The sequence below is a fragment of the Equus przewalskii genome, chromosome 1, assembly GCF_037783145.1.
Source record: "Equus przewalskii isolate Varuska chromosome 1, EquPr2, whole genome shotgun sequence".
Classification (NCBI taxonomy): domain Eukaryota; kingdom Metazoa; phylum Chordata; class Mammalia; order Perissodactyla; family Equidae; genus Equus; species Equus przewalskii.
In genome coordinates this window covers 117,751,368-117,778,548 of record NC_091831.1, presented here as the reverse complement: position 1 = coordinate 117,778,548, position 27,181 = coordinate 117,751,368, and the positions used below count along the sequence as shown (strand labels likewise).

The 27,181-nt window shown below is 39.2% G+C and overlaps 1 protein-coding gene across 1 annotated transcript; it reads left to right on the top strand.

Moving 5' to 3' along the window:
- Positions 1-27,026, top strand: TSPAN3 (tetraspanin 3). Its single transcript, XM_070574230.1, has 7 exons — positions 1-300; positions 13,293-13,484; positions 13,700-13,774; positions 18,318-18,419; positions 19,434-19,586; positions 19,848-19,931; positions 26,122-27,026. Exons 1-7 carry the CDS (start codon positions 238-240, stop codon positions 26,212-26,214), a joined length of 762 nt encoding a protein of 253 aa, XP_070430331.1. The 5' UTR covers positions 1-237; the 3' UTR covers positions 26,215-27,026.
- The last annotated feature ends 155 nt before the right edge of the window (positions 27,027-27,181 follow it).

Below are 27,181 nucleotides of genomic sequence, written 5' to 3'. Positions count from 1 at the left end.
CTCTCGGGGGTGGGACTTGGTTGCCAGGGAGAGGCGCGGGGGCCCCGGGGGCACTGCGGCGGCTGCGCGGAGGAGCGAGGTGCTTGCTGGGGCCGGGGCTGAGCGACGGCGCCGCGGGCTGCGGGCAGCGCCGCGCAGGCCGAGCAGTTCCCAGTTGGGAAGCGCTGTCGCCATTGCCGCCTCGCTCGGTGAGCGCCTCCGACTCGCCGAGCAGGGCCCCAGCGGGCCGCCGGCACCATGGGCCAGTGCGGCATCACCTCCTCCAAGACCGTGCTGGTGTTTCTCAACCTCATCTTCTGGGTGAGCGGGGCCCGCGGCGCGGCTCGGGGAGGCCTCGGCTCAGGCGCCCGCGGGGCCCGGGTAGGGGGCGACGGGGCCCTGCGGCCGAGGCGGAGGCGGAGGGAGCGTTTGGCCGCGGAGGCCGCTCCGCGAGGTCCATCCCGGGCGGGGACGCAGGTCCCGGGCGCCGCGGGCGGTGAGGGGAAGCCCTCGGGGGCTTCCGGCGACCTCGGCGCCCGGGCCCGCCGCCCGGCCGGTGCTTCCGTGCCAGGGGCTCCGCGCCGAGAGGCTGGGCCGAGCCCCCGGCCCTCCCTCTGGGGCACCCTGCTGGACGGAGAGCTTTCCTTGCACGTTCTTTCAGGGCGTCAGGCTGGAAATAGGATACTCCCCGAAGAGTCAGGCTCCGCTCTCTTTGTCAGGGCCCGGAGCCTCCGCAGCTCCAGGGGCCGTCCCGAGCCGCGGGAGCAAACGGTGCAGATCTGCGGGACGCCGCCGACTCGCGCGCGAGGGACTCTGACTTAGAGCTCTTTGTGTATGGAGAGCTGGTTGGCTGGTCACCAGCCCTGGAAACTGGAAGGTTTCGGCTTGGGAAGCCAAACAGTCCTTTGACCAAGAAAACCAGTCTGTTTGCTTTGGTCGTCGGGGTGGGTAGCCTGAGGTCAGAAACCTTGGTTAGATATGATTCGGATGTCACAAGATTTTGAAAGAGCTGAGTTCACTTTTAATGAAAGCTGGCTTATGAATTTTTTTTGGACACGCCCCCAAAGAAAAGGGTGTGTATAACCACTTCGTCTTAGCTCAGGTCCTTGTCTCACTAGGGACTTTTGTCCTAATCTGTGCTGTTCTTATCACTTTCTCCACCCTCTAGTCCGTGTGGTCCTTGCATCCGGATGCATCTTATTAAGCATGTCTTCCATCACATCACTTTGTTTTATTTAAAAAACAAAACTCCCAAAAGCCTCGGCAGTAAGATAAGGTTCAGCCTCCTTCTCCTGGTATTGCAACTAAGTCCTCAATCGCCTTTCCTTCCTCGTCGCTGGCTGTGTTTTTCAGCATTTGCTGCCCTGGCCAGACTTTTCTCCCCACAGTCCCCAGGACACTCCTTGAACGTCTCCACTTCCTATACTTATGTATGTTGAATGGGGATTCAACTTCTTCCCACACACATACCTAATTTGAAAAGAATCCTTTCCTTTTTACCACCTCCTCTCCCCCCAACAAAGCGTGAAGCTTTTCATTTCCTGACTGCTGTAGCCTAAAAGGATAATTATATATGATAAAGCACTTACTACACACAGGTATTGCCATAGAGTCTTTTAGGGTATTTATGGTGTGATGGAAAGAGTCCTGACTGATAGTACCTGTTCAAAATCACCCATGTGACGTTGGGGTTTCCATGATTTCTTTTTTTCCAATTAGAGCAGTGTTTCTCTTACTTTAATTTGAGTTACAAGCCATTTTAAAAGGTAGAAGAATTTTCAGGGATCCCCAAAGGAAAAACACTCAATTAGATAATCAGATATTTAGGCGGAGACTTAGCTTGGTACCCTTTACAGTCCCTTGTGATTTTCATGGGCATAAGTGTTTGATTTGGGAAACTAATCTATGTACTATCAGGTGAATTCTAGGCAGTTCAAGCTCAGGGACTGAAATTGTTAAAGAACTGAAATATTGGAAATACAGGAGCCATTTTCTTTAAGTACTTACATTTTCATTTATTCTAAGATATCAGTTAATTCTAAGTGATTGCTCGTGAATCTTTAGAAATTATGTAAGTATATGTACTATTGGTACTTAGTGAAGAAGGTTACGTTGAACTTCAGTTGTGCGTTTCATATATGGCCGAGAGTAGTCATACTGTATAGTAAAAACGCCCTCTATCTAGTTTAGTAGAATAGTAAAACTTTTGTGAACTGTGATGAGGAAGTTAAGCAGACGTGCAGGGGAGAAAAATTGTGGCATAGAGCAGAATTAGTGCAGCACAACTGACGAAGAAACAGTGTTCCATGTGTCTCTCACCAAATGATTAGTTTAGGGACAAACTTGGAATCTGATGATGCTGGTAGTGATAACTACCATTCGAGTGGTTATTACACCCACGCACTGTGCTGAGCACTTTACGTGGAGTATCATCACAGTAACCTCATCTGGCAGGGAGTGTTAATGCTGCTTTTCTGATGAGGACCTTAACATTTACTAAGTTAAAGTAGCACTCCCAGGGTATGGCAGAGCCTGCGTTCAAACCCTGATTGTCCGAGACTCTAGAGCCTGTGTGGTATTAGAGCAAAGTGTGATTTCAAAAGATTTGGAAAGGGGAAGGGACTCATTAGGTTACATTACAGTCACTTTCTCTAAAACTTACAGATGCAATCTGTAAGGTTAGAACTTGTACCAGCATTTAAACTTCATTATTTAACTTGTGAGTTTAAAAAATTAGGTCATTATAAGGAAATACATAAAATAGATGTTAACTGGGGCCGAGTGGTTAAGTTTGTGCGCTCCGCTGCAGGCGGCCCAGTGTTTCGTTGGTTCGAATCCTGGGCGCGGACATGTCACTGCTCATCAAACCACGCTGAGGCAGCGTCCCACATGCCACAACTAGAAGGACCCACAACGAAGAATATACAACTATGTACCAGGGGGCTTTGGGGAGAAAAAGGAAAAAATAAAATCTTTAAAAAAAAAAATAGATGTTAACTGGTTCTCCCTGAGCATTTGTAATGCATTCTTCAGTTCTAAGAAGTGTATTCTTATATAGTGACCCTTCCCTTGTTTTAATGCCTTAAGGTATAAGTAGAAGAAACAAACATTCCCTACGTAGAGCATATCAAAGGTTTATCTAGATTCTCTCTGGCAACTTCAGCAAAGATTTTTTAACTCTGTTGCACTGGCTCTTTTCTGTGGGATGGTAATGGCTGATTGTTGATAAGTGTTAAAGTTTAATTGCTTTGGCAAGATCTTTAAACTACACCTTTTAATATCTTAATATCCAGGTTCACTTGGCAGTTTGTTCAATGAGCTGTGATGTGGAAATAGATATGTACTTGAAATACTTAGGCTTTGCACTAAATGATCCGACAGCCAAAATTGTTAACATTGACTTGGTCTAGATTATTTTGGACAGTGCAATCTAAGAAAGTTACTGTGGAAAGGCACAGACTAAAAGGGGAAACAATTGTTTCTAAAATTCTGAAGGTTGTCTTAATGGAAATTGAGAGTTCCTTACCAAATTTTAGAATATTAGGTCTTGTAGCTTGAAAGATAATTTTGGACAAGTGAAAGGATGTACAAGTTGGATCTCTGTTTTTTATGAAGTAGCATAGCTTTCAATGTAAGTGTTATAGTGCTAGACTCATTATAATTTCTGGGAGATGGTTAGGAGTGTTTGAGGTGCATGAGTAAATTTTGAAGGCTATTGGAACAGTCATTAGCCTCTTCCATAAACTGCGCTTTTGTACCAAGGTCAGATAGGATTCTTAATTCAGTGGGTCATTTGATCTGATTCAGGAGGCCTCTTCTAAAACAAGTTTAAATCAGTACTTTTATTTTCAGGTTTTTGTTCTCTGGTAAGTTAATTGAGTACTTGATCAAGTCCCATGTTATACAGATTACCTTTACTTTTCCTACCCTATGAGAAAAACCAGTGGGCTAGTATTTATTTTGCTCATGTGTGTTTTAGGCATTATAGGAACTGCAAGAGAAAGCTTTGTCCGTGCTTGCAGAATTTGTAGTCTGGCACGTCTACTTAGGCTGTTGTTTTTCATCAGGACGCGAGGCCATAGTAACACTAAAACGTCTGTGGAGGAAGAACCACAGAAGGTCAAACGCCTTGTAAAGCCGTTAAAACGACTTCAGAATGTGGCAGCTTCACTGATCATCGTTCTCTCATGAAACACCTATACAAATATTGTATTTGAAAGCCATGTACAACCGTTAAAATTTATCTTGTCTTTAAAAAAAAATACTTTTCACATCACACTTTCCTCTGCGAATACGTATAATTCAGGGAAATTGCTTTGTTAAAGAAATATAACACAAATATTTAAGCACCTACTTTGTGCTTATATTATTGATAAAGTGGTGAAAAAGTGAAGCTCTCTGTTCTTACAGAACTAACTTTGTGGTGGAGCATGACAGACGACTGTAAATAAGCAAGAAAAATATCAGATAGTGATGTGTTATGTAAGGAATTAAAACAGGGTGATGTGATAGAGTGGTTGGGTGGCTGCTTTAGGTTGGCGAAGAAGGCTTCTCCAAGGAGGTAAAATTTAATCTGGAAGATAAGAAGGGGCAGATTTTGGGGTGATTTGGAGCAGATGGAGGCATTTAAGACAAGGAACACCTTATAGGCCCTGAGGCAAGAATGTACTTGGTATGTTCAAATTACCAAAAGAAGGTTTAACTATACCTTCATGCTTTTATTTAAAAAATAAAAATTTAAGGGGCGGGCCTGGTGGCGCAGTGGTTAAGTGTGCAGGTTCTTCTTCACTGGCCCAGGGTTCGCCGGTTCTGATGCCGGGAGTGGACATGGCACTGCTTGGCAAGCCATGCTGTGGTAGGTGTCTCATATATAAAGTAAAGGCAGATGGGCCAGTCTTCCTCAGCAAAAAGGGGAGGATTTGCAGCAGTTAGCTCAGGGCTAATCTTCCAAAAAATAAATAAATAAATAAATAATTTATAGTGAAATATTTCAAGGAAAACCTCCTGTCACAAATCTCCATATACATATTTTGTATTTTCCAGCGCATACTACACATCTGAATTGGGAATAGGATACTTTTAAACGGAAACCTTCATCTAACATCCTGGAATTTGTTTCTCTACTTCCTGTGTTTCTATCATCATGAATGACTACTCTGACAAAGAATATGCCATTGGAACACACCTTCAGCTAACAGATTTTTTTTTCATGGTTGCTTTTCAGTTCACTGGAAGAAACAGTGAACAAACCCACAAACAGTGACAAAGCTAACTTTGTCAGTAAGCAAGTTATGGTACATAAGAGGAGACCTATTTCTTCTCTTTGACAGTTAAGAAAATGAACATTTCCAGTCTTACTGTATTCTCAGTCATTTGTCCACTGACCAAGTGCCTTGTGGCTCTGAGTAATCATTAACTGAAAGAACTCATAGCATTGGGAACTTGAAATCAGCCAGGTGACCATATTTGTGAAAGCTCTCATTAGCTGAAATTTAAGGCATAGGTTATTACCTTATTAGGATATTTATCATGCTTTGAAATATTTTAATGGATTTTATTCTATAAGGTTCAATTCAGGTTAGGATTTTTTTTTTCTTTGTTGAGGAAGATTCACCCTAAGCTAGCATCCCTGCCAATCTTCCTCTATTTTTTTTTCTAGTATGTGGGCCGTCAGGTTAGGATCTTAGCAGAAAATTTATTCTGTAAAATTTATACTTGCACCACCCAAGTGTACCCTAATAATTATTCATTCAGCTTGTTGAATATCTATGCTTTACTTGCTTCTGAGAAATGCAAAAAGACATAGTCCCTGCTGTCTAACAGCTCATGGGGAGAGGGGTCAGAAAGACAGGCAAAATCATCTGATACTTGATTGAATTTAATTTTTAATTGCACCTTCCCCCCCCAAAAGTCATACTCATGGACAGTTTCAAGTCTTCCTTTAAAAATATTATCATTCTCTTCTCGTTCCACTCTTCCTTGATAGTTTTGTAGTCAGTATATGAGAAAAATACTTTCATTTTATGTATTTGTTTTTGATTTACTAAAAAGAGTCCATAGTAAAAGCTATATTTTACATTGTCGCTGCTACTAATTAAACACATAACCCAAGCAGGGACAAACTCTCATATTATAAAGCTTAAGCACCTCAGGCTCCTGCAGTGGTAATTGGTTCTTTTTACAGTTAGAGTAGGGTGTGGAGAGAGAGGATCTCACAGCAAAATGTGTGTTTCAACTCTGTGCTTCTCAGATGACTCCTGGAGCGCTACAATCTGAAAACAGCTGATTTCTATACTGTTAGAGTAATTTGGCTGTTGCAATTGGTTGATCTCCAGTTTTATTGTGACCTGAATTTTTGGGTCTTTCAACAGTAGGTATAAATTGTATTAAATAGAACAACTTTGTTAAGCTGGATAAACGGTGACTTTAAAAACTGAATACAGAAAAAATGAAAACAGGACAGAATTGTGGAACATGACCTTTGGCATCTTATCAGAGTAGTATCGGATTAAAAGAGTTAAAATATTTCTTCTTTAAGAATAATGGCAATAATAATGACAGTGATGATAATGTTGGGAGATGGGGCTTATTGTCAAAACTTTACACCGCTCAAGTAGGACTTTATCTTTTTTTTCTACTTGCCTCCTTGACAGGTGAGACAGGTGATATTTATGGGAAAAAAAAGATAATGTGTACTGAAGGAATCAAAATTGTGTTAGATAATCAGAAAACATCTAAAGATGAGTCAAAGTCAACAGACCTGAGAAAAGTGATACTTGGGGGAGATTGGCAGGGATGCCTAAAATATTTGGGATTGAAGAGATGCCTGTTTTATGTTGGTGGTAAGAACAGATCTAGACATTCATTTGTGAGAGAACAGCAAATTCTCAATTTCAGTTATAGTTTTAAATATTTACTTCTCTGATTATGCAAGTGATATGTTTGCTTTTTTAAGGAGACACTAAAAAGTGTTTCAAAAAAACAAACTAACATCATCATAATTCTACCACCCAGAGTCAACCTATAGTAACATTTTGGTGTGTTTTTAAAATGGTTGTGTGTGATACATGTTTTTTTTTCCCCTAACACACTACAAACATGCTATTAAATTACACTTTAACAAAATGTTAAAGGGCTGTAATGTAAGTATATTTCTGGATGCCAGCATTTTCTTTTGCTCCTATAATTTTGTTATAATAATTTGATGACCATGCCTTCTATACAAATCTTTGTTTCCATCTGACTTCTTTTCTTAAGGATAGATTCCTAGAAGTGGAATTAGTAGGTGCAGACATAAATGCCGAGGCTGATATATGTTGCCAGATTGCTTTCCAAATACTATTCTGTATTAATCTGTCCTCCAGCATGAGGGCCCTTCTGTCTGTACCCTTACACATCTTGGAATACTGCTTGCCTTTCTTATTAACCAATTTGTTAGGCAGAAAATGATATAATTGTTTTAATAGCTTCAGAAATTCTTGGTAAGAGTAGCTTTGATTTCTGAAAGAGGATTTGAAATCTTTGGAGTACTCTTTTTTTTCTTTTGCAGGCTTTTTTGGTGGGGAAGATTGGCCCTGAGCTAACATCTGTTGCCAATCTTCCTCTTTTTTTTTTCCCCTCCCCAAAGCTGCAGCATAAAGCTGTATATCCTAGGTGCAAGTCCTTCCAGTTCTTCTGTGTGGCATGTCACCACAGCATGGCTTGACGAGCAGTGTGTAGGCCCGGTGCATGGGTCCATGCCCAGGATCTGAACTGGCGAACGCCAGACCCCCGAAGCTGAGTGTGTGAACTTAACCATTGCGCTACCAGGCCAGCCCCTAGTCTTTTTTTTTTTTCTTTGAAAGTAAATGAAATATGTAGGCATTGGACTTGGTGAAGGAGTAGTTATGTTTAATGATATGAAGTATTTTAGCAGAGTAAGTCAGAGTTGAAACAGCATATTTGGAGTAGAGAATGTTATGGTAAGTAGAGTGCTAAACGATGTAAGGTGATTTTAAGACACTTGTAATGGCCTGAGGGTGGAGTTTTGGGAATCTTTCAGAAATGCACTGTACAGAGTTACCAATGGGTTCCTAGCAGGAGAGAAGTAAAGTATGTAATAAAATCAATATGACTGTACAGGAAACTGAATTAAATGTTGAAAGATATGTACATAAGATAGATTTCTGCTGGTATTTTCCCATTTCTGCTTTGTTTTTGCAATCTGCTTTCTTACAAAGTCTAGAGTACACAGTGCCTTTTGCCCAGTCTTTTCTTGACTATTTTTTCTCCCAACATTCTGATCACTTCTACTATATCATTTGATCCTTTGAGACAAAAATCACTCCAAAGGAGCACTTCACACAGGCAAGAAGAACTGACAGACCCTGTGCTTTCAGCTGTATGACGTCAGATGGTCCCCTCATCTTTATACTACCCTGATTCTTGCTAGTTTTACACATGAATCCATGACTACAATAGTTCTTTGCTTTATCTTCACCCAAATGCTCTGTGTTTGGGATGCTTCCACCTTCACAATTCTGAGTTTCCATACAGATACACCTTTCACAACAGAGCTGTTTTATCTCCCAGCTTGTGACCTGTCTGTTGGTTTTTCTATTGCCACATTCCAGTGATAGGTTTCACTGCGGTTGAGGTGCCCCCTTTCATTTCACATTCCTTCTTCCCTGGGAAATTAAAGAATGTAATAATAGTTTTGTGGATTTTAGCATTTCATCACCTGTTTGTTTCACAGAGGATTCAAAAAGTACCAAAACAAAACAGAAACACAAGATTAACTATAGAAAAAGCAATCTTATGTAAGGATGAAATTTCTTATTTTAAAAGAGACTTCACATTTGTGTGTACATGGTGGAGGGTAAAAGGATAAAATGAAGTATCATACCTCTGGAACTCATACTTCTAAACTTTTATAGCAGGACAGCTTTAGTTTTAGAGGAACAGCTTGGTGTTGTGCAAAAGCACTGACTTTCCTAAAGCTTTGACTTAATTTAGAGAATGATTTTATTAAAAGATGAAGAATGATTTTGAAAAAATTATTCTTTCTATAGTTTCAGCTCTCAGCCTTTCCCTTAAATTTCCCTTCACTTCTTTATAAAAAGGGTGAATATTTTTAGTATACCGTCCTGGCACAAATCCCCCTTTGTAGGCTCAGATTTTCTCAGCGTGACTAAAGCAGTTCAGCTGTTTCCAAGTTCCACATTTCATCTCCTCTTCTATTGCACCCCCACCCCCCCGCCTTGCCCTGCAGCTGCTTTGTTGGCAAAGCCCAGATCCTTTGATAGATCCCAATCCCATCATGACTCTTTAAAAAAAGGATTTAACCCAGCTCACCTTTTTAGCCTTTCTAATAGCCACAACTCCTATATTAAAAATCTGTGTGACTACAAAGTCCCCACACAGACTAGTTAGGAATTACTTATACCCTCCCTTCCATTTGCCATAAAGACTCTACCTATGTTTTTCATACTGATGGACTGATGGTTGGATGTCATTAAAGCGGTCACTTATTGCTGTTTTTAGATCTTCAATTGTTACTAAGACACCTACTCTATATTTTCAAAGCAACTGATATCATTTCATAAGTTGTTTATTATACAACTTAAGATATAAGTATTTAGTGCTAAATACAGATGTCATTAAAAGAAAATTTTGAAGTTTTCTTCAATTTGGAAACAGCCTCTATTTATGAGTATTTTGATTAATGTAGTCTCATATCAGCAATCAGTGCAGTTTCTGCTTTGGTGTGTGCAACTAATAAATTGCTTCCCACTATATGTTGTTAAAATAGAGCTCTGTTATGTTCTCAGTTCTGTATGAATTGAGTGTTGACTGGTTTGCAGCCTGGGAAAAGAAACTCCTTTCAAGTCTAAGAGCAAAGAATAGGCAGCTTTACAAATGGCATCTCCTCCTAGCCTTCCATTGCACTCATTACATGTCTGGTTATATCTACTGTTGGTTTCTTTTTCTGCCTTCTCACGGTCTCCATTTCAGATGAGTGCTTCGCTCTGGGTGGAGGGTGGCAGCCTTGGAACCATTTTCCTTGGCCCATTCCCAGGCAGCACCGAGTGTGAGTCTCCTCAGAATCTCTCTAGGTTGATAGCTCGTCATTTTATATTTAGAATGCAAGTAGTTTTTCAGTGTCCTGTGCTTCAGATTAATTATTGAGTACATATATCTTCCAGTTTCATCTTGTTTTCATTCAAATTTATGTAGGCTAAAATTTCATTTATTAGAAGCCCCAAAATGGAATTCATTTTCATTCAAGCCTTTTAAGAAAGGTTGCCTTTTAGAGTAAGAAAAGCTGAGAATCCAAAGAATGAGATGACGAGTGAAGACAAACTGGACAAAATTTGATTGATTCATATTTAGGATTTCTTCTGATTCAGTTTGAGGGCTTAAGGTGTTACTTTAGCAAAATATATGTGTGTACATGTATATGTGTGTATTTATATATCACACACATGTAGTCAAGAAAAAGTAGTATTTGGTAAGTGTTAAGTATTCCACATACTTCTGTAATTAATGCACCCAAACTGTTAAGCTATTTCTCTTCTTTTCCCTCTCCTCTACCTGCCTTCATCCCATGTGATAATATGTCCGCAAAGTACGTCTGTCAGTAGACTCTGAGGACCTTTGAACAGGCATGGTGGCTATGAGTGTGGCATTTATAAACTAATGTATTCCAGATGTGATGAATTTGGTAAACTGGATTACGTTGCCAAATCGTGTTTGAATAGTGAAGAGAAACAAAGCAAATATAAACCAAAGCTTGTGTTAGAGATGGGAGGGGATTTTTAAGGGAAGGAGTGAGACTGAGTGTGCTCAATAAATTTTGACTGATACCTGCTGTGTGCCAAGCACTGTTCTAGGTGCTGGGTGGTAACACAGGGCTGAAAGATAGATGGGCAAAGTTTGTGTCCTAAAGGCATGCTGAGATGTGTAGTTATAATTGCAGCAGTTGTAATAGATGCTCCGGTAGAGCTGTGTAAGGGCTGATACATGAGAGGACAAAGGGCACCTAATCCAGCCTGAAATGATCAAGAATGTCTTCCAAAAGCAAGAGGTGATGTTTAAACTGCATCTTAATGGGTGACAAGGAGTTCCCATGCAGATGAAGAGAGGGCATTCCAAAAAGAGCAGCAGAAGTAAAGTACAAGAATGTGTGTACATTTGGATATAACAGCTTTCTGTTGTTCAGGGTGTATGAGGGGTAACGGATGGAGTCCAAGGCTTAAAAGCAAGGAGAAACAGCTTAGTTCATCAGGGGCCTTGTTTGCCTCATCCTGATTTTAAGCAAGCTAATGTCTTAATCTCATTTGTATTTTTAACAAAAATAACTGATCACATAAAGAACGTATTATTAAGGAACAGGGAGGGTTGGGAAATAAGGCTTTGGGTGAACAATGATAAGCCCCAAATTAAGACAGAAGCACTGTAGTAGGGTTGAAGAGAAATTAAGGTATTCAAGTAATGTTTTGGAAGTAAACTTGAAGGAGTTTGGTAATTGATGGGATGTAGACGAGGGCAAAGAATATAATAGAGTAGCTCTCAGGCATCTGACTAGAAAAATTAAATGCCTAGTGCCTTTGGCCATTCTAGGAATACGAGGGAAGATTAGATAGGGTGGACAGGAAGGCAGACAGGGTTTGAGGTAGGTTGAGGGTGAGGTGTCTGTGGGACTTCCAGATAGTGATGTGTAGTTCTGAGACGATGGCCTAGGTAGTGAGCTAGTGACTGGTGATGCCCTGGCTAATATAGCCCAAGGGGAGCCTACAGAATAAGAAAATAATGGGGCTGAAGATAGAACCCTGGAGATCACTGACATTTCAGTCTGGTAAAGAAGAGTCCATGAAGAGAGTGAGCAGTGAGAGAAATTGGAAGAAAACCAGCAGTGGGGCCCCTTGGAAGCCAGAGGAGGAGAATTTTAAAAGAATGTTTTTTAAAAGTGCCTCCATTATTCTGTTTGTCTTCTCTTTTTAAAAAGTCCGCATTATTATTTTTTTAATCAAGTTACTTTTGCAACTTTACGTAAATGAAATCTTTCTTCCAGATCTGGCCATGATTCTAATGGCCTAGTGTAAGAAAATATACTTATGATGCCCAAGTTTCCTGGGTCCCCTAGACATAAAAGATAAACTGAGTTTTCATGTTGATAGGAGTTAATGGTATTTCCAGTATCATGGTGGAGGTAGTTGTCTAGTTTGAAGATTAATGGTTTATGTGTTACATTTTAAAGGATGATGAAATAATTTTTTTCCCGTGAAAGTCTCAAAGTGCTCTACAAATGATAACTCATTAAGCCAAATGCTTTAACACTTAGCCTCCCACTGCATTTGATCCTTCACAGATAAGCAAGTGGCTTTGGGCTGTCAGCATCAAGCTGGTAGACGACGATAGCAAAATGGACAATGATAGAGGAGGATGTATGTAAAACTTTGCAGTTGGAGGGTGGTGTCTGGAGCACCAGCGGAATTAAGGCATATCTGTTCCATGACTTGTGCATTCGCTTTCCCTTTAGATGCCCTAAACCTTCTTATTCAAAGTGTAGTCCAAGAACCAGCAGCATCGGCATCACCTGGGAATTTGTTGGAAATGCAGAATCTCAGGCCTCAAACCCCAGACTTACTGAATAAGAATCTGCAGTTTAATAAGATCCTCAGGTGATTCCTTCCTGTTCATGTTAAAGTTTGAGAAGCATCATTCTAAAGAATAAATAGATGTCAGGATTTGCCAAGTTCTTTAGTAACTGGACCTGCTGGCTTTACCGTTTCACAGTCTCAACTAGGACAGTAAGTTTTTGGGAAATGGATATCATGGTTACTATTTATTATTATATTTTCTTTCTCCAAGTGGGTGGATAGAGGTTAAAAATACAGGTTCTGAAGTCAGATTGCCTGAGTTCAAATCCTGGCTCTGCCACTTGTACCTAATTTCCCTGTTTGTTGAGGGCAACTACGATTAGCAAAGGCTTACCCCTACCACCCCCCAGTCTGCCTTGGACATGTGGTTTGGGCGCGCGCGCTCGCGTGTGTGTGTGTGTGTGTGTGTGTGTATTTTCATTCTTATCATCAGTGTTACTTTTGAATTCACGGTTTCTGAGCTGAAAAGTAGGTGGAGTTTGGAAAACTTTTCAACTTTAGTCAAATGTTCTCACCCACTGAGTAATAGGAGACTTTTCAGCTTCACTGAAAAAAAAGTCTACAAATAAATTGAAAAGTGATGGGAAATCTCACTAAATTGTAACCTATTAAGAACATTTTACTAGCTGGGCTTCGAGACTTTTACCAGTGCTCTGAGCTTGTTTTCTACAGGGGGCAGCTGGCATTTTATGCTACGTGGGAGCCTATGTCTTCATCACTTATGATGACTATGACCACTTCTTTGAAGATGTGTATACTCTCATCCCTGCTGTTGTGATCATAGCTGTAGGAGCCCTGCTTTTCATTATTGGGCTAATTGGCTGCTGTGCCACAATCCGGGAAAGCCGCTGCGGACTCGCCACAGTAAGTTAGCGCTTCACTGACCACATGTGTCATCATAATACGCGGGAATATTTCGTTTGTGTTACTTGATTGAATTGAGCATGAAACTCCATAGAACAAAATTAGCACTTGTCTTAAACTTCTAGCAGTTATCTCAGATAGTTTTTTTTAATCAAGAGAGTATTTAGAGCTATTTTTTTCATTTGTATTTAATTTTGGACAATGTTTCCTTACAGTTTGTCATCATCCTACTCTTGGTTTTTGTCACAGAAGTTGTGGTAGTGGTTTTGGGATACATTTACAGAGCAAAGGTATGTTGTCTACTGTAATTCATGTGTTTTAAAAGGTGGTTTTAAGTTTTTCAAAGGAAATAGAACAAATTCATTTTATCAGAGTAAACATTTTCTTTTGCCTTACTTAAGTTTAGCCACCGCTTTAAAAATCTAAAGTTATTAGAAATTACAGAGAACTGATTGGTGGTTGCCAGAGGGGATGGGTGAGGATTGGGTGAAATGGGTGAAGGGGGCCAGAAGGTGCAAACGTGCAGTTATAAAATAAATAAGTCCTGGGGATGTAACGCACAGAATGGCAACTGTAGTTAATAATACTGTAACACATATTTGAAAGTTTCTAAGGGAGTAGATCTTAAAAGTTCTCATCACACACAAAAATTTGTAACTGTATGGTGACAGAAGTTAACTGCATTTACTGTGGTGATCACTTTGCAATTATACAAATAGTGAATCATTATGTTGTACATCTGAAACTAATATAATGTTATGTGTCAATTATGCCTCAATAAAAAAAAAAGAGAGAAATGCATTTAGTAAACACAAATCCAGGTTCCTGGCTTAATAAATAGTACATACTAGAGAACTGAGCTTTTGTTTTATGTTTAAGAATATGGCAACATTTCGAGCTCTTCTTTCTGAATTGTTCTTACCACTGAAGGTGCTATGTAGACATCAAAGATTGTGTTTAATGTGGATTCTGATTTCAGGAAATCTGAAAGCGTAATCGATTTTTTATTTTGGTTGTTATGTATTTTTTTCCTACAATAAGTGTATTATGTGCTCTGTCAGTTGGGGTCTTCAGAGAAGCAGATGCAAAAATGGAATTCAATACATGGCTTCTATCAGAGGAAAGCCCGTGAGAGAAAATGGGGAACGAGCCAGGACTGGCTGAGAGCTGTCAGGCCATGATGCAAGTGTAATCCCAAGTACTTGTTGGTGTAATTATGTAGCCAATTAAATATTGACTAAATCTTTGAACAAATGAATTCATGAAAAAAGAAAACAAAATTGAATAATCTGAAGCGACTTGGTTAAAAACAAATAGAACTAAAACATATTTTTGATCAAATCAGATATAAGTAAGTTCACTGTAGAAGTTGAGGGGAAATTTATTAATACTTAGTAGAATTCTATACTTTTATTATGTTGCAGTGTTTCTGCAGTTTAAAGAAACTAAAATTGGAAATCATTGTCAGTGCATTAAGGATGTGATTTGTGCAAAACAAATGATAAAGAGCTCGAATCAATGGATCCTATGCAAAGAAAGGACTTACATCTTAAGAATGGTGTAAATATACATTTCTTTTATTTTTTTTTTACTGGGAATGATTTACCCTGACCTAACATCTGTTACCAGTCTTCCTCTTTTTTTCCCTCCCAAAGCCCCAGTGCATAGTTGTATATTCTAGTTGTAGGTCCTTCTAGTTCTTCATGTGAGCCACTGCCACAGCATGGCTCCTGACAGATGAGTGGTGTGGTTCCGTGACCAGGAACCAAACCCAGGCTGTCGAAGCAGAGCACGCCGAACTCTAACCACTAGCCATCAGGGCTGCCTCGTGAATATACATTTCTATGCTTTAAACTAAATGAAAATGTTTGCTGTTTTAAAAGTCTGTGATTTAATGGACTTTCTCAGTTAACCAACTACTCCTGACCATGAGAGGCTTCTACATTTGTTAAATGCAATAGTGAAAAAAAAGATGTTCCTGGGATGGAGGGAGTACATGAAAGTCAATTTAGGGTCGCAGTTAGGTCCTTTCATTCCATAAATATTTGTTAGGAACGGTTTTAGAACCTTGTCAAGAGCCAGCCCTGATGGCCTAGCAGTTAAAGTTCTGTGAGCTCCACTTTGGCGGCCTGGTTTGGTTCCTGGTTGTGGAACCACACCACTCATCTATCCATAGCCATGCTGTGGCAGCGGCTCACATAGAAGAACCAGAAGAACTTACGACTATACACAACTATGTACTGGGGCTTTGAGGGGGGAGAAGGAAAGGAAAAATAAGGAGAAAGATTGGCAACAGATGTTAGCTTAGGGCAAATCTTCCCCTGCAAAGAGTATATAGATAAAAATTTTTTTAGAAAGAACCTTGTCAAAATCATTGATGGCCTACTTTGGTTTCATATCTGTATTTGACAAAGCTATGTATGTGTATGTATATAAATATAAATGTATATATTAATTAGTTATATGGTATAAATGTCTGGACCCCAAAAGATTTTTCTACTGTTCCATATGTTCTCTACCTAAGACATGCTAGGGAATATTCCACTATCACCTACGTTACATTTCAGCTCTCTGCTGAAGGAAGGATTCATTTTAAAATGGGATTCATCCAGGCCCACCTCCAACCCCAGGCTTTTTCGTGTGGTTAATTTGTTTGTGTAGAGGTACCAGCAAACCCTTAACTAAACTTTATAGGTATACCCTAGTGACTTCCACATGGGGGAGGTGTTTTAGCCCTTTATAAAAATCCCTTCCAGAGGCTTTTGTAAGATCTGATCATAATTCTCTTTCCTCATTTGAGGCAAGATAATAGAAACTTAAGATCAGTAAGCAAGCATAATTTCTGGACAAGATAGATTTCTCACAGGAACTTGGCTGTCTGTTTTTTCCTTATTGCACCGTTACAATGTATCTTCTAAAGATCTGGCCCCTCCCACTCTGAATTCCTTGAAAGCAAGGCAGCCATTTTTGAATGTTCAGCAATAGGAAGGTGCCTGGCATAATAAATGTTGTAAATTGGTAGATCGATTGAATGAAAAAGAAAGAAATTACATATCAAGACTTCTAGTCTCATTTAATATAGGGTTAGTTCTACTACTGTTCTAGTTTGTAGGTGTTTTTGTTATTAGTGCTGTTGAGTAGATTCCAACTCCTGGTGACCCTGTGTACAGCAGAGTGGAACCCTGCTGGTCTTTTTGTGCCATCCTCTCACCTTCCTTGCTGTTTCAGACAATGCTTCGGTGCTATGCATGGCCAATTTTTTTGGAAATGAGTTGCCAGGTTCCTCTTCCTAGTCTGTCTGAGTCTGGAAGCTCTGCTGAAACCTGTCCACCGTGGGTGACCCTGCTGGTATTAGAAATACTGGTGGTATAGCTTCCAGCATCACAGCAACACACAGCCACCAAAATATGACAGCCGACAGATGGGTGTTGTGGTTCTCTGGGAAATGAATGTGGGCTGTGGTGGTGAGAGCACCAAATCTTAAGCACTAGACCACCAGGGCAATTAGCAGGTATTTAATTTTCTTTAAATTAATTCAGAATGAGCTGAAAATGAATAGTCGGTCAGCTGAGAAGTTTGTTCAAGTTTCCTTAGCCCACAGATTCTGTATATGGGAGAGTGAAATCGAAGTTTTCTAATTTCTGTTTTAGAAGAACTAAATTGAGGATTTCATTTTCCATTACCTTTTTTTAAAAGGTGTTAGTCCTGGACATAGAAAAAGATGATTGTGAGTTGTGATCCTACTTTCTCCCTCCGTCCTGAGGAACCAGATCCTGCCAACTTGAGCACCAAGACAGCTGTTGCCAACCACTCTCTTCTTGCCCCTCTTTCCTCTTCCTTGGTCATTTCCTCTTCTTTTCTTTCACCTTTTATTTTGCCAGCTTTTGCTTTCTACCTACACTACCATTCCAGGCTAGATAGGCTTCTTTAAATTAATTAATTTGGGTATAACTGTACAGCCATGATAAAGGCATAATAGAATTATTGTCATTGTAACTTACAGTTTTAAGTCAAATGTATGATATGCCAATTTAATATTCAAACCATGGATACGTGGTACCAGGCAACTATGCCAGAAAAAGAATGCAGTGGATTTTACCCGGACTTGTGATCTGTTTATCGGTTTTATAGTCTCATCACATCACTGATATATAGTTACTAAAGAAGTCTAATCATCTTAGAAGGGTAAGGAGAATCTGATACAAGCATACTTTATTAAATGATACTTTCTTGCCACTTTAGTAATTGGCAGCAATATATTATGAAGAGTTTATTTCCTGTCTCCTCATTCACATACGTTGAACCTGCAGTTTTTTCATAAACTGACACTTCTAAGGACTGATTTTTTACCTACTGATTACTTTTGTATATTTGGCCTAGTCTAAACATTGAATAAATAAAATGGAAATTATGTTATTTGTCCCAAAAGTATCTTTGTGAGAATGTTTCAGGTTTTATTTTTACCTCCTTTAGGAAAGGAAAATGAATAGGTCGAATCCACTGAAAACTTATTTGAAAAGGAAGCCGTTCCGTTTATAATTTAGGACATTCTGTCAAGGCTCAACTGCTTTCTCTCTTGAATAGATTGTTAGCCTGCCATCTTGCAAACAGTCTTCTCTTTGAATGCTTTTAAATCTATGTGATATGATATATCTGACTTTTTACCTGAATGTTTATGGAGACAGGAAGGGAGAAAACTTTTTTTCTTACAAGAAATTCACAGAGGTATCTGGCAACTTTGCATACATGCCATTTAAATATTTTAGCTAGAGCCTTGACTAATGTTAGTTTTGCCACTATTTTTAAAGGACTGAATACTTTGTTTTGACTCAGGTGGAAAATGAGGTTGATCGCAGCATTCAAAAAGTGTATAAGACCTACAATGGAACCAACCCTGATGCTGCTAGCCGGGCTATTGATTATGTACAGAGACAGGTGAGCTCTCCTGAGGTGAATTCGCTTTTGAGGGCCAATCACAGCTGGGCCAACGTTGAATTCACTCTGCTGTTACTGTGTAGATTAGCCATGTGCCTTCACAGCCATGGTCAGCTTCATGATGTGTCCATTGTTTTTGCCTTTGGTAACCTTTGAAGTTACCAAAACTTCTCCCTTGAAAAGCTTTTTCCACCAGCACCTAGTCAAAGCCAGATAAAAAACATCTGACTTCCACCCCACCCCCCCCAAAAAAAATTAGCCAGAGAGGTGATAATGGGAGAGAGATATGTGTCACAGGAAAATTGGGAGTCCAGAGATGAGAGGTCTTCATATACCTTTAGAAAGCAAAGCCAGAAAAACTGTAAAAAAAAAAAAAAAAAAAACAACACTTGTGAACAATTTGAAACATACATTAAGGTAGAATAAGAAAAAATTATTGTGAGCAATTTGCAGTGTACATTAAGGTAGAGAGAATAGTATAGTTGATCTTTGTACCCATAAACGCAGCTCAAAAATTGTCAACCTTTTGTCAATCTAATTTCTTCTATTACCCCCACGTATCTTTTGCTAGATTTTCTTAAAGCAAATCCCAGGCATTTCAGACAAAATATATTAAACACTTTGTCACTGGAAATGATACTTAATTTAGAACCAGATATTTAACACATAAGATAGTAAGATTTTTCTTAGCTTGTGGGCCAGTCAACTCTGTGGGCAGTGTGCTTTTGATATGGTGATTCTAGAGCCACTAGTCATATGTGGCTATTTAAATTAAAATTAAAAATTCAATCCCTTAGTTCATACTAGCCACATTTTAGGTGTTCAATAGCCTCATGTGGCTAGTGGCCCACCATGTTGGACATGCAGATGTAGAACATTTGTGTCATACCAGAAAGTTCTATTGGACATCACTGGTGTAGAGTAGCTTAAAGCTCTGCAGTGTGTGGAACTCTAAAGTTCAATACAGGTGTATGTGTTTTGTGAGGAGTAATATCTTATTCTCTTTTCTGCTAGCTGCACTGTTGTGGAATTCACAACTATTCAGATTGGGAAAATACAGACTGGTTCAAAGAAACCAAAAACCAGAGTGTCCCTCTTAGCTGCTGCAGAGAGACCGCCGGCAGCTGTAATGGCAGTCTGGCCCACCCCTCTGACCTCTATGCTGAGGTAAGTTTGGTTTCTTGGCCAAGACTTGAATCTAGCCTGGTAACCTCTGTGTGCATTATCTCTACCTGGAAATTCTTTTCGACGCTTTTTGTTTATCCTTAATGCTGTTTTATTTTACTGTAAATTATTTTTAAATGCATTGTTATCTTTTTCTCTTTTAGTTTCTGTCGTTTCCATTTCTGCCAATGAGCAGGAATATGTGACCTTGCAACTTCCACTTAAAAAGAAAATTCTGATGAGGATGACTTGTGTGTTTTTCAGGGGTGTGAGGCTTTAGTTGTGAAGAAGCTACAGGAAATCATGATGCATGTTATCTGGGCAGCGCTGGCATTTGCAGCTATTCAGGTAAACACAGCTAGCCAAGAAGTTGTTATCAGAGAGTGCTGATTCTCTGATGTCAAACAGAAATGGTTTTAATCACTAAGTACAGTTAATCTTTGTGTATATAGATAATTTGGAAATGATTGCGGTACCAGCCACCAGTTTCCAGCATCTTCCATTTCCTGCCTCTAGACCTAGACCCAGAATGGTCCCAAAAAACCAGAGATCTGAATGGGGGGACCATGTGTGAGGGGACTCTATGCCTTATTTTCTTGACTTGATTAGTGAGTGACCTGTTCAAAATACAAACTGCTCTCATAGTGTATTCTTGAGAGATATTTTAATAGAACTTCACAGAATTTTTAAAAATTGTACTGCTTTATTTCAGTTTGGAAATGGAAAGCTGTCTTTTGTGTGTGTGTGTGTGAGGAAGATTTGCACTGAGCTAACATCTGTTGCCAGTCTTCCTCTTTTTCTGCTTGAGCAAGATTAGCCCTGAGCTAACATTGGTGCCAGTCTTCCTCTATTTTGTATGTGGGACAACGCCACAGCATGGCTGCCGACAAGTGGTATGGGTCCGTGCCCCAGACCCAAACCTGCAAACCTGGGCCGCTGAACCAGAGTGCACTGGACTTAACCACTATGCTCTCGGGCTGGCCCCAGAAAGCTTTATTGCAGTCTTTTTTTTTTTTTTTTTTTTGTATTATTTCTCCTTCTGCTTCTTATTTTTGTGTCCTCAAGGGTTTTATATGTTCATATATATAAATGAAGAATTGGTAGTACAACACTAGTCTCTTGTACTAATAGGAGCAATTTCATTGCTTTACAGAAAACACCTTCAAGTAAAAACTGAGGTTCTAACCTCTTCTGTATTTGTGGACTTAGTTTTTTCAAACCGTTAGCCATTGAGGAGTTCATGATACCACTTGGCACATCTGGAAGTATACAATGCCGTTGTTGGTAGCTGAGGGGACTTGTTTTCCCAATTCCTGCCAGTGAAAACAGTCATTTCCCCCCTAATAGTATCACGTACAAAATAGGTGGTAATTGTTTAATTGCCTCTCACTTTATCTACTCCCAACCCCTCACGCCCACATTATCCCTCACCCCTACCTGAAAACAAATAAGAAAGATAGCTATTTTTGCTCAGTACAGCTACTATTTCTGGTTTATCAGGGTTATACAGTATATCTTAGGAATTCTGTTAGAAGAATGCGTTAGAGGAGTCTTAAACTGAGAATAGGGAACTATTTGAAAATCCTCTCCATCAGATCTAGTTCTCAGAGTGTTCGTTTAGTTCTTGAAATACGCTTCAGGCCAGAGAATCTATTTTAAGAAAGTGTAGGTATCTTTTAATTGTTAGACAAAACCGGTGTAATTGCTAGTTTACCTGTAAGTTGCTTGGATTGTCTGCTCTCTGTATAATTGAACAGAAGGTAGTGTATTTAATGGAAGAAATTTTCTTATAAGCTTAATTTATCAATAAAAGGCTCTAGTTCCGGTGTTGACCATTTGTGGGCCAAATCTCTCCCACCACCTCTTTTTGTGTGAGCCACACTCATTTGTTTGTGTATTGTCTATGACTGTTTTTGTGTTACAGTGGCAGAGTTGAATGGTTTCCGCAGAGACCCGTTTTGTCTCTTGTTCACAAAGCCTAAAATATTTACTTTTAAGGAAACATTTGCTGACCCTTGCTCTAGTCTAGTTAAATGATCTAGGTTTGAGTAGTATTGAAATGATCAAGAAAGAAAAACTGAAAAATGCTAGTTAATTATTATAACAGGATTTTTGAATATAAGAGAATAAGATTTTAAAATTTTTACTACACCTCTTATTTTGTTGGCTTATTAAAATCAGCAAGATATTTCACTTCTTTGTATGTAGTCAGCCTCTTAAATTAACAAATGATCAATTATGAATTTTATATTTAAAAGGTCTGGTCACAATAATAGACAAAAATCTAGGTTTTGGTTTGGCAAGCTCTTAAGTATCGCTATGGATAAGGCTTGCTGCTCAAACAATATGGGAAAAATGGGAATTGTCAGTCTTTGGAGTCTTATGAAGTTGACATGTCCTCAGGATGAGGTGATCAAGAGCAAACTTTCATAGAGAATTGTTTCCCAAGGCCGTGTTGCCTTTTTCTGGTGTATATGCCAAGTGTGAAGGAAATTGAGACTGCTGTTTCCTTCCTCCTTCTTCTTGACTACCAGTTATTCATTAAAATGAATTAAAATACATAAGTGAATAACCCTTCAGCTTGGGCCCCCAGATAGTTAAAATCAAGTGGCTTGATTCTGACACACTTTAAAAAAAACGTTCCAAGTAATTCTTCCTTAAAAGCTTAAACCAAAGCTTGAGAAGCTAATTCTTGCTTAGAATGGCTAAGATTTTTATTTTTTAATTTTGGAGCAATTAATCATAATTAACTTTTTGAAAGTTTTTTAAATTGAAAATACTCATTTGATAAAATTTTTTTCAAATCGTATAAATTTAGTAAAAGGTAATCCTCCATCTCAGTCTTGACCCCAGATCTTGAGTTCTCCCTGCAGAGAAAACCACTGTTACCAGTTTTCTGTATGTCCTTCCAGAAGTAGTTTGTGGATAGACAGCATATAATACTTTTTATGCAAATAGAAGCTTATAGGATGCAATTTTGTACCTTGCTTTTTTTAAAAATTGAAATAATTGTATATTCACATGCAGTTTTAAAAAGTAATACAGCCAGAGCCCTTGTATGCTTTGCCCAGTTTCCCTCAGTGGTAACTACAGTATATAATAACCAGGTTATTGGCATTGATACAATCCACCAGTTTTATTCAGATTTCTCATTTCTATGTGTGCATATTTAGTGCTATACAATTTTATGACCTGGTAGGTTCCTGTATCCACCACCACAATCAAGATACTGAACAGTTCCAACACCACAAGAATCCCCCCGGGTACCTTTTTATAACTAACTGCACCTCCCTCCCTCCTGTGCCTCCTCCCCACATACACTGGCAACCACTAATCTGTTCTCCATTTCTAACATTCTGTCATTTCAAAATATTATATAAATGGAATTATGCCATGTGTAACCTTTGGTATCTTGCTTCTTAAAAACAAATTAGTAGTATTCCATTTTGGGGGCATACTTTATAACTTACGTAATCTATATTAATGGGCATTTGTGTAAGTCTTGCTATTACAGAAATGCAAGTAGTATATCCTCCATATGCATTTGCGAAGTCTATAGCAAAAATTTGTGGGCATGAAATTGAGGAGTCAGAGTATATGAGTGACTTTTTGATAGATATTTCAAAATTTTTCTCAGAAAAGAGTGTTTCCTGTGTGCAGTTCCAATAACCTTGTATGACAACATTTCCCTATAACACCACCTCCATAGTATATCATAGAACATTTTAATCCTTGGCAGTCCGTTTTTTAAATCACCACTTGCCTCTGTATTTAGTAATAATTTTTTGCTGTTGCTCAGTGTTATATTTGGGGTAAGTGCATATTAGTTCTCATGACTTACGTATTGCAGGGGAAAATTTCATTGCAAGGAATATCATCAGAGGTAAAATATTTGTGTAATATCTCCAAGTCTATTGTTGGAAAATTTCAATTATAAATGAAATTTCAGTATAGCAAAGCTTTGGAAATGGGCCTGTGTAATACTTAGTGATGAGGTTTGGACTACAATAAGTTACTGTGCAGAGCTTAATGTTCTTAAACAGACTCGTTCCCAAGTGTGAGTAGGGTTTTATCAAGCTTATTTAATTGTTTTTAAATGAATACAAGTTGACTTAATTGAAATAAAAGTCAGGAAAGAAATGATACTTATTTCAGACCCCATTTTAAGAATACTGACTCCTTCTGTAGAAGTTAACCAACTTGAAAGGAATGTTAGGGAAGTGGGATGGGAAGAGAGACTTTTTCCCCCAGCAAATCAGTAATTTCTGAGCTTAGTATTTTTATTGCTCAATTTAACATTGCCTGGGAATGTAATTGTGTCTGATTTTGTAGCTGTTCTAAGAATGTTTTGATGTACAGTGGATGGAAATGTATTTCTTTAGGAATTAGGTACTAAACATGTCTAGAATTGGCTTAAGACATTTTGTAAACTTTCAACAATATCCACTTTTAAATTGTCTTTGAAGTGCTTTGCGCTAGTAAGCACTCAGCAAATGCTGATAGGATGAAACTGGTGGAGTCAAGCAGCAAGTATCTATCCTGAATGGGTGGAATACACTAACTGAGGGCAGAAATTTATACCATGGAGAATTCGGATTGTGGACATTCTTAATCTCCATATATGTGTCTTGTTAGTAATCTTCCACTTCAAACTTTGAGAGTCTGTTTATGGATCGGGTACATTTTGTTGAAATTAGATTGACCCCATATGTACAGAGGGCCCTGCCTTTTAAAATCAAGTAACTGAGACCTTTCACTGTCAATGAAAAGTTAGAACAGCAAATTTTTTTTTTAATTTTCTCATCTTTTTTTTTTATCATTTTTTATTTTTTTTCCTTTTTCTCCCCAAAGCCACCTGGTACATAGTTGTATGTTCTTAGTTGTGGGTCCTTCTAGTTGTGGCATGTGGGATGCCACCTCAGCGTGGCTCGACGAGCAGTGCCATGTCTGCTCCCAGGATTCAAACCAACGAAACACTGGGCCACCGCAGTGGAGCGCGCAAACTTAACCACTCGGCCACGGGGCTGGCCCCAAGAACAGCAAATTAACTTATTCTTATTTAGCTCTTTGGTTACTGTTTATATTTTGTAAGAAGCTAGGTCAAAAATTCTAGAATTTTCTTTTTATTATCTTTTTAAATTTTTTATTTTTTTAAGAGATTGGCGCCTCAGCTAACATCTGTTGCCAATCTTCTTCTTCTTCTTCTTCTCTTTTTTCCTTCTTCTCCCCAAAGCCCCCCAGTACATAGTTGTATATTCTAGTTATGAGTGCCTCTGGTTGTGCTATGTGGGATGCTGCCTCAGCATGGCTTGATGAGCAGTGCTATGTCTGCACCCAGGATCTAAACCTGTGAAACCCTGGCCCAGCAAAACCCTGGGCCTCTGAAACAGAGCATGCGAACTTAACCACTCGGCCACAAGGCTGACCTCTAAAATTGTTTTCTCTTTGATCCAGCTTAATCCTCTTGCTTAACCAAAATAATATGGCATGACTTTATTACTATTCTAGTTTGCTACCACAGAAGGATTAGGGCTTATTAAAATAAAATGATGATGAAAGAGTGACCTCTAAAAAGTAATACCACAGAGCCAAGCCTGGATTTCAAAAATAGTAAATAATTGTGAAAGAAACAAAAACCTTGACACTACCTTTTTTGGCATCAGGATTAGTTTTCCGCCATAGGGCTTTTGGACTACTCATGTACTGAATTTTGTGGATTGTTATAAAGCCCATCTCCCCCAAATCCAGATGCCTTAAAAGACCACCATTAAATTTCCTCAAGACATATGATCTTGATCATTCTACTCCCTAGACCTTTGCTGTCCAGTATGGTACCCACTAGCCACATATATCTAAGTTTAAATTAATTTAAATAAAGTTTTAAAAAATGCAACTCCTTAGTTGCACTAGCTACATTTCAAGTGCCCAATAGCCGCATGTGGCTAGAGGCTACCATATTTGACAGCTCAGATATAGAATGTTTCTATCATTGCAGAAAGTTCTTTTGTAGAGCTCTGCTCTAGATTGACAGCGGGGGTGGCAGTACGAGAGTTTTGATTCTCTGCTGGCTTCATAAATTGTTCTTAAGTGTGAGGCAGGGAAACTAAAACTTGGCATTTAGACAGTTCTTCAAAAAGGAAAAAGATAATATATTCATTAGAGATTGCTTCTGTTACTGTTGTTACTGCTTTTTTAAAGTTTTTTATTTTTCCTTTTTCTCCCCAAAGCCCCCCGGTACATAGTTGTATATTCTTAGTTGTGGGTCCTTCCATTTGTGGCATGTGGGATGCGGCCTCAGCGTGGCCTGATGAGTGGTGCCATGTCCGTGCCCAGGATCCGAACTGATGAAACACTGGGCCGCCACAGCGGAGCACGCGAACTTAAGCACTCTCCCATGGGGCCGGCCCTGTTGTTACTGCTTTTTTGATGATTTGAGGTCATTGAACTTTGAAACAGCTCCATTGCCAACAAAGAAACATACACTAGCTATAAGAGGGTTTTCAGCCTTTTTTTCTCCACTGTTGTTTTCTTCCCACAGCTGCTGGGCATGCTGTGTGCATGCATTGTATTGTGCAGAAGGAGTAGAGATCCTGCTTATGAACTGCTCATCACCGGCGGAACCTACGCGTAGTAGAAAACTCAAGCCTGAGCTTTTCAGTCTTGTTCTGATTTGGAAGGTGAATCGAGCAGGTCTACTGCTGTTGGCCTCCTGAGTTCATTTAGTTAAAGCACATGTACACAGGTGTTGCACAGAGCAGCTTGGCTCTTCATGTGCCCACCTACTTACCTACCCACCCATGACTTTCTTTTCCCCATTCTAGCTGACTCTCCATGTCCCTAAGTTTTTAAGTACAGCGGTAAATATTCTAATTTCAGAACCATTTGTGAGTTGCATAGTGTGGTAGAATTAAAGGAGGCTATGGGCCTGCTTCTGTTACCTCCAGGCAATTATGGGACTGCTGCCGAAGTATCACCATGTCCTTTCAGTCTTCACAATGGAGAACTCTTGGCCAAAGGTTTTTGGGGGAAGAGAGAGCAAGCCAGCTGTCTGGTCAAAGTTGACAGCAGATGATGCCACTCATCAGTGTCCTTTTAAAAAATATATGCTGTAGTCCAATAAGATAGCAACTGTACAAAATGGCTAAAATAGATTTTAGAATCATACAGTGTGTATCTTGGTTCATCTTCAAAATCAGACTGATCTTTGAAACTAGCGATTTTTAATTAAAGCTGGCTTTGTAGGAGGAGTATAATGTATGCACTATTGTTTTTAAATGGTTAGTGTGAGTGTATGCGTGTTTTTGTATGACTCAGCCCATTCATCATAGGTCTGAAATTTGTTAGAAATAATGTACCCCTGTAGACTAGCAAAATAGTAGTATATAAATGTGATCTCAGTTGTAAATAGAAAAATCTAATTCAATAAACTGTATTACCCCTCAATATGTAGTTTTTAATTATTTGGGGATGCTTCACTTCCAGAGCAGCAGTGTAGTGTTTTAAGTATTGGTGCTGTCTGCAGCTCATCATGATTTACATGTGTTTTAATTATATCTGTTGCCAAATTCTGAAGGCTTCAGTATTCAAAAAACCACAGA

What these genes read in the sequence shown, in the direction of transcription:
- TSPAN3 (XM_070574230.1), top strand. Translation starts at nt 238, where the DNA reads ATGGGCCAGTGCGGCATCACCTCCTCCAAGACCGTGCTGGTGTTTCTC. An exon ending in GCCGCTGCGGACTCGCCACA is followed by an intron (nt 13,485 to 13,699) that starts GTAAGTTAGCGC and finishes GTTTCCTTACAG; the next exon opens with TTTGTCATCATCCTACTCTT. An exon ending in CCTCTGACCTCTATGCTGAG is followed by an intron (nt 19,587 to 19,847) that starts GTAAGTTTGGTT and finishes TGTGTTTTTCAG; the next exon opens with GGGTGTGAGGCTTTAGTTGT.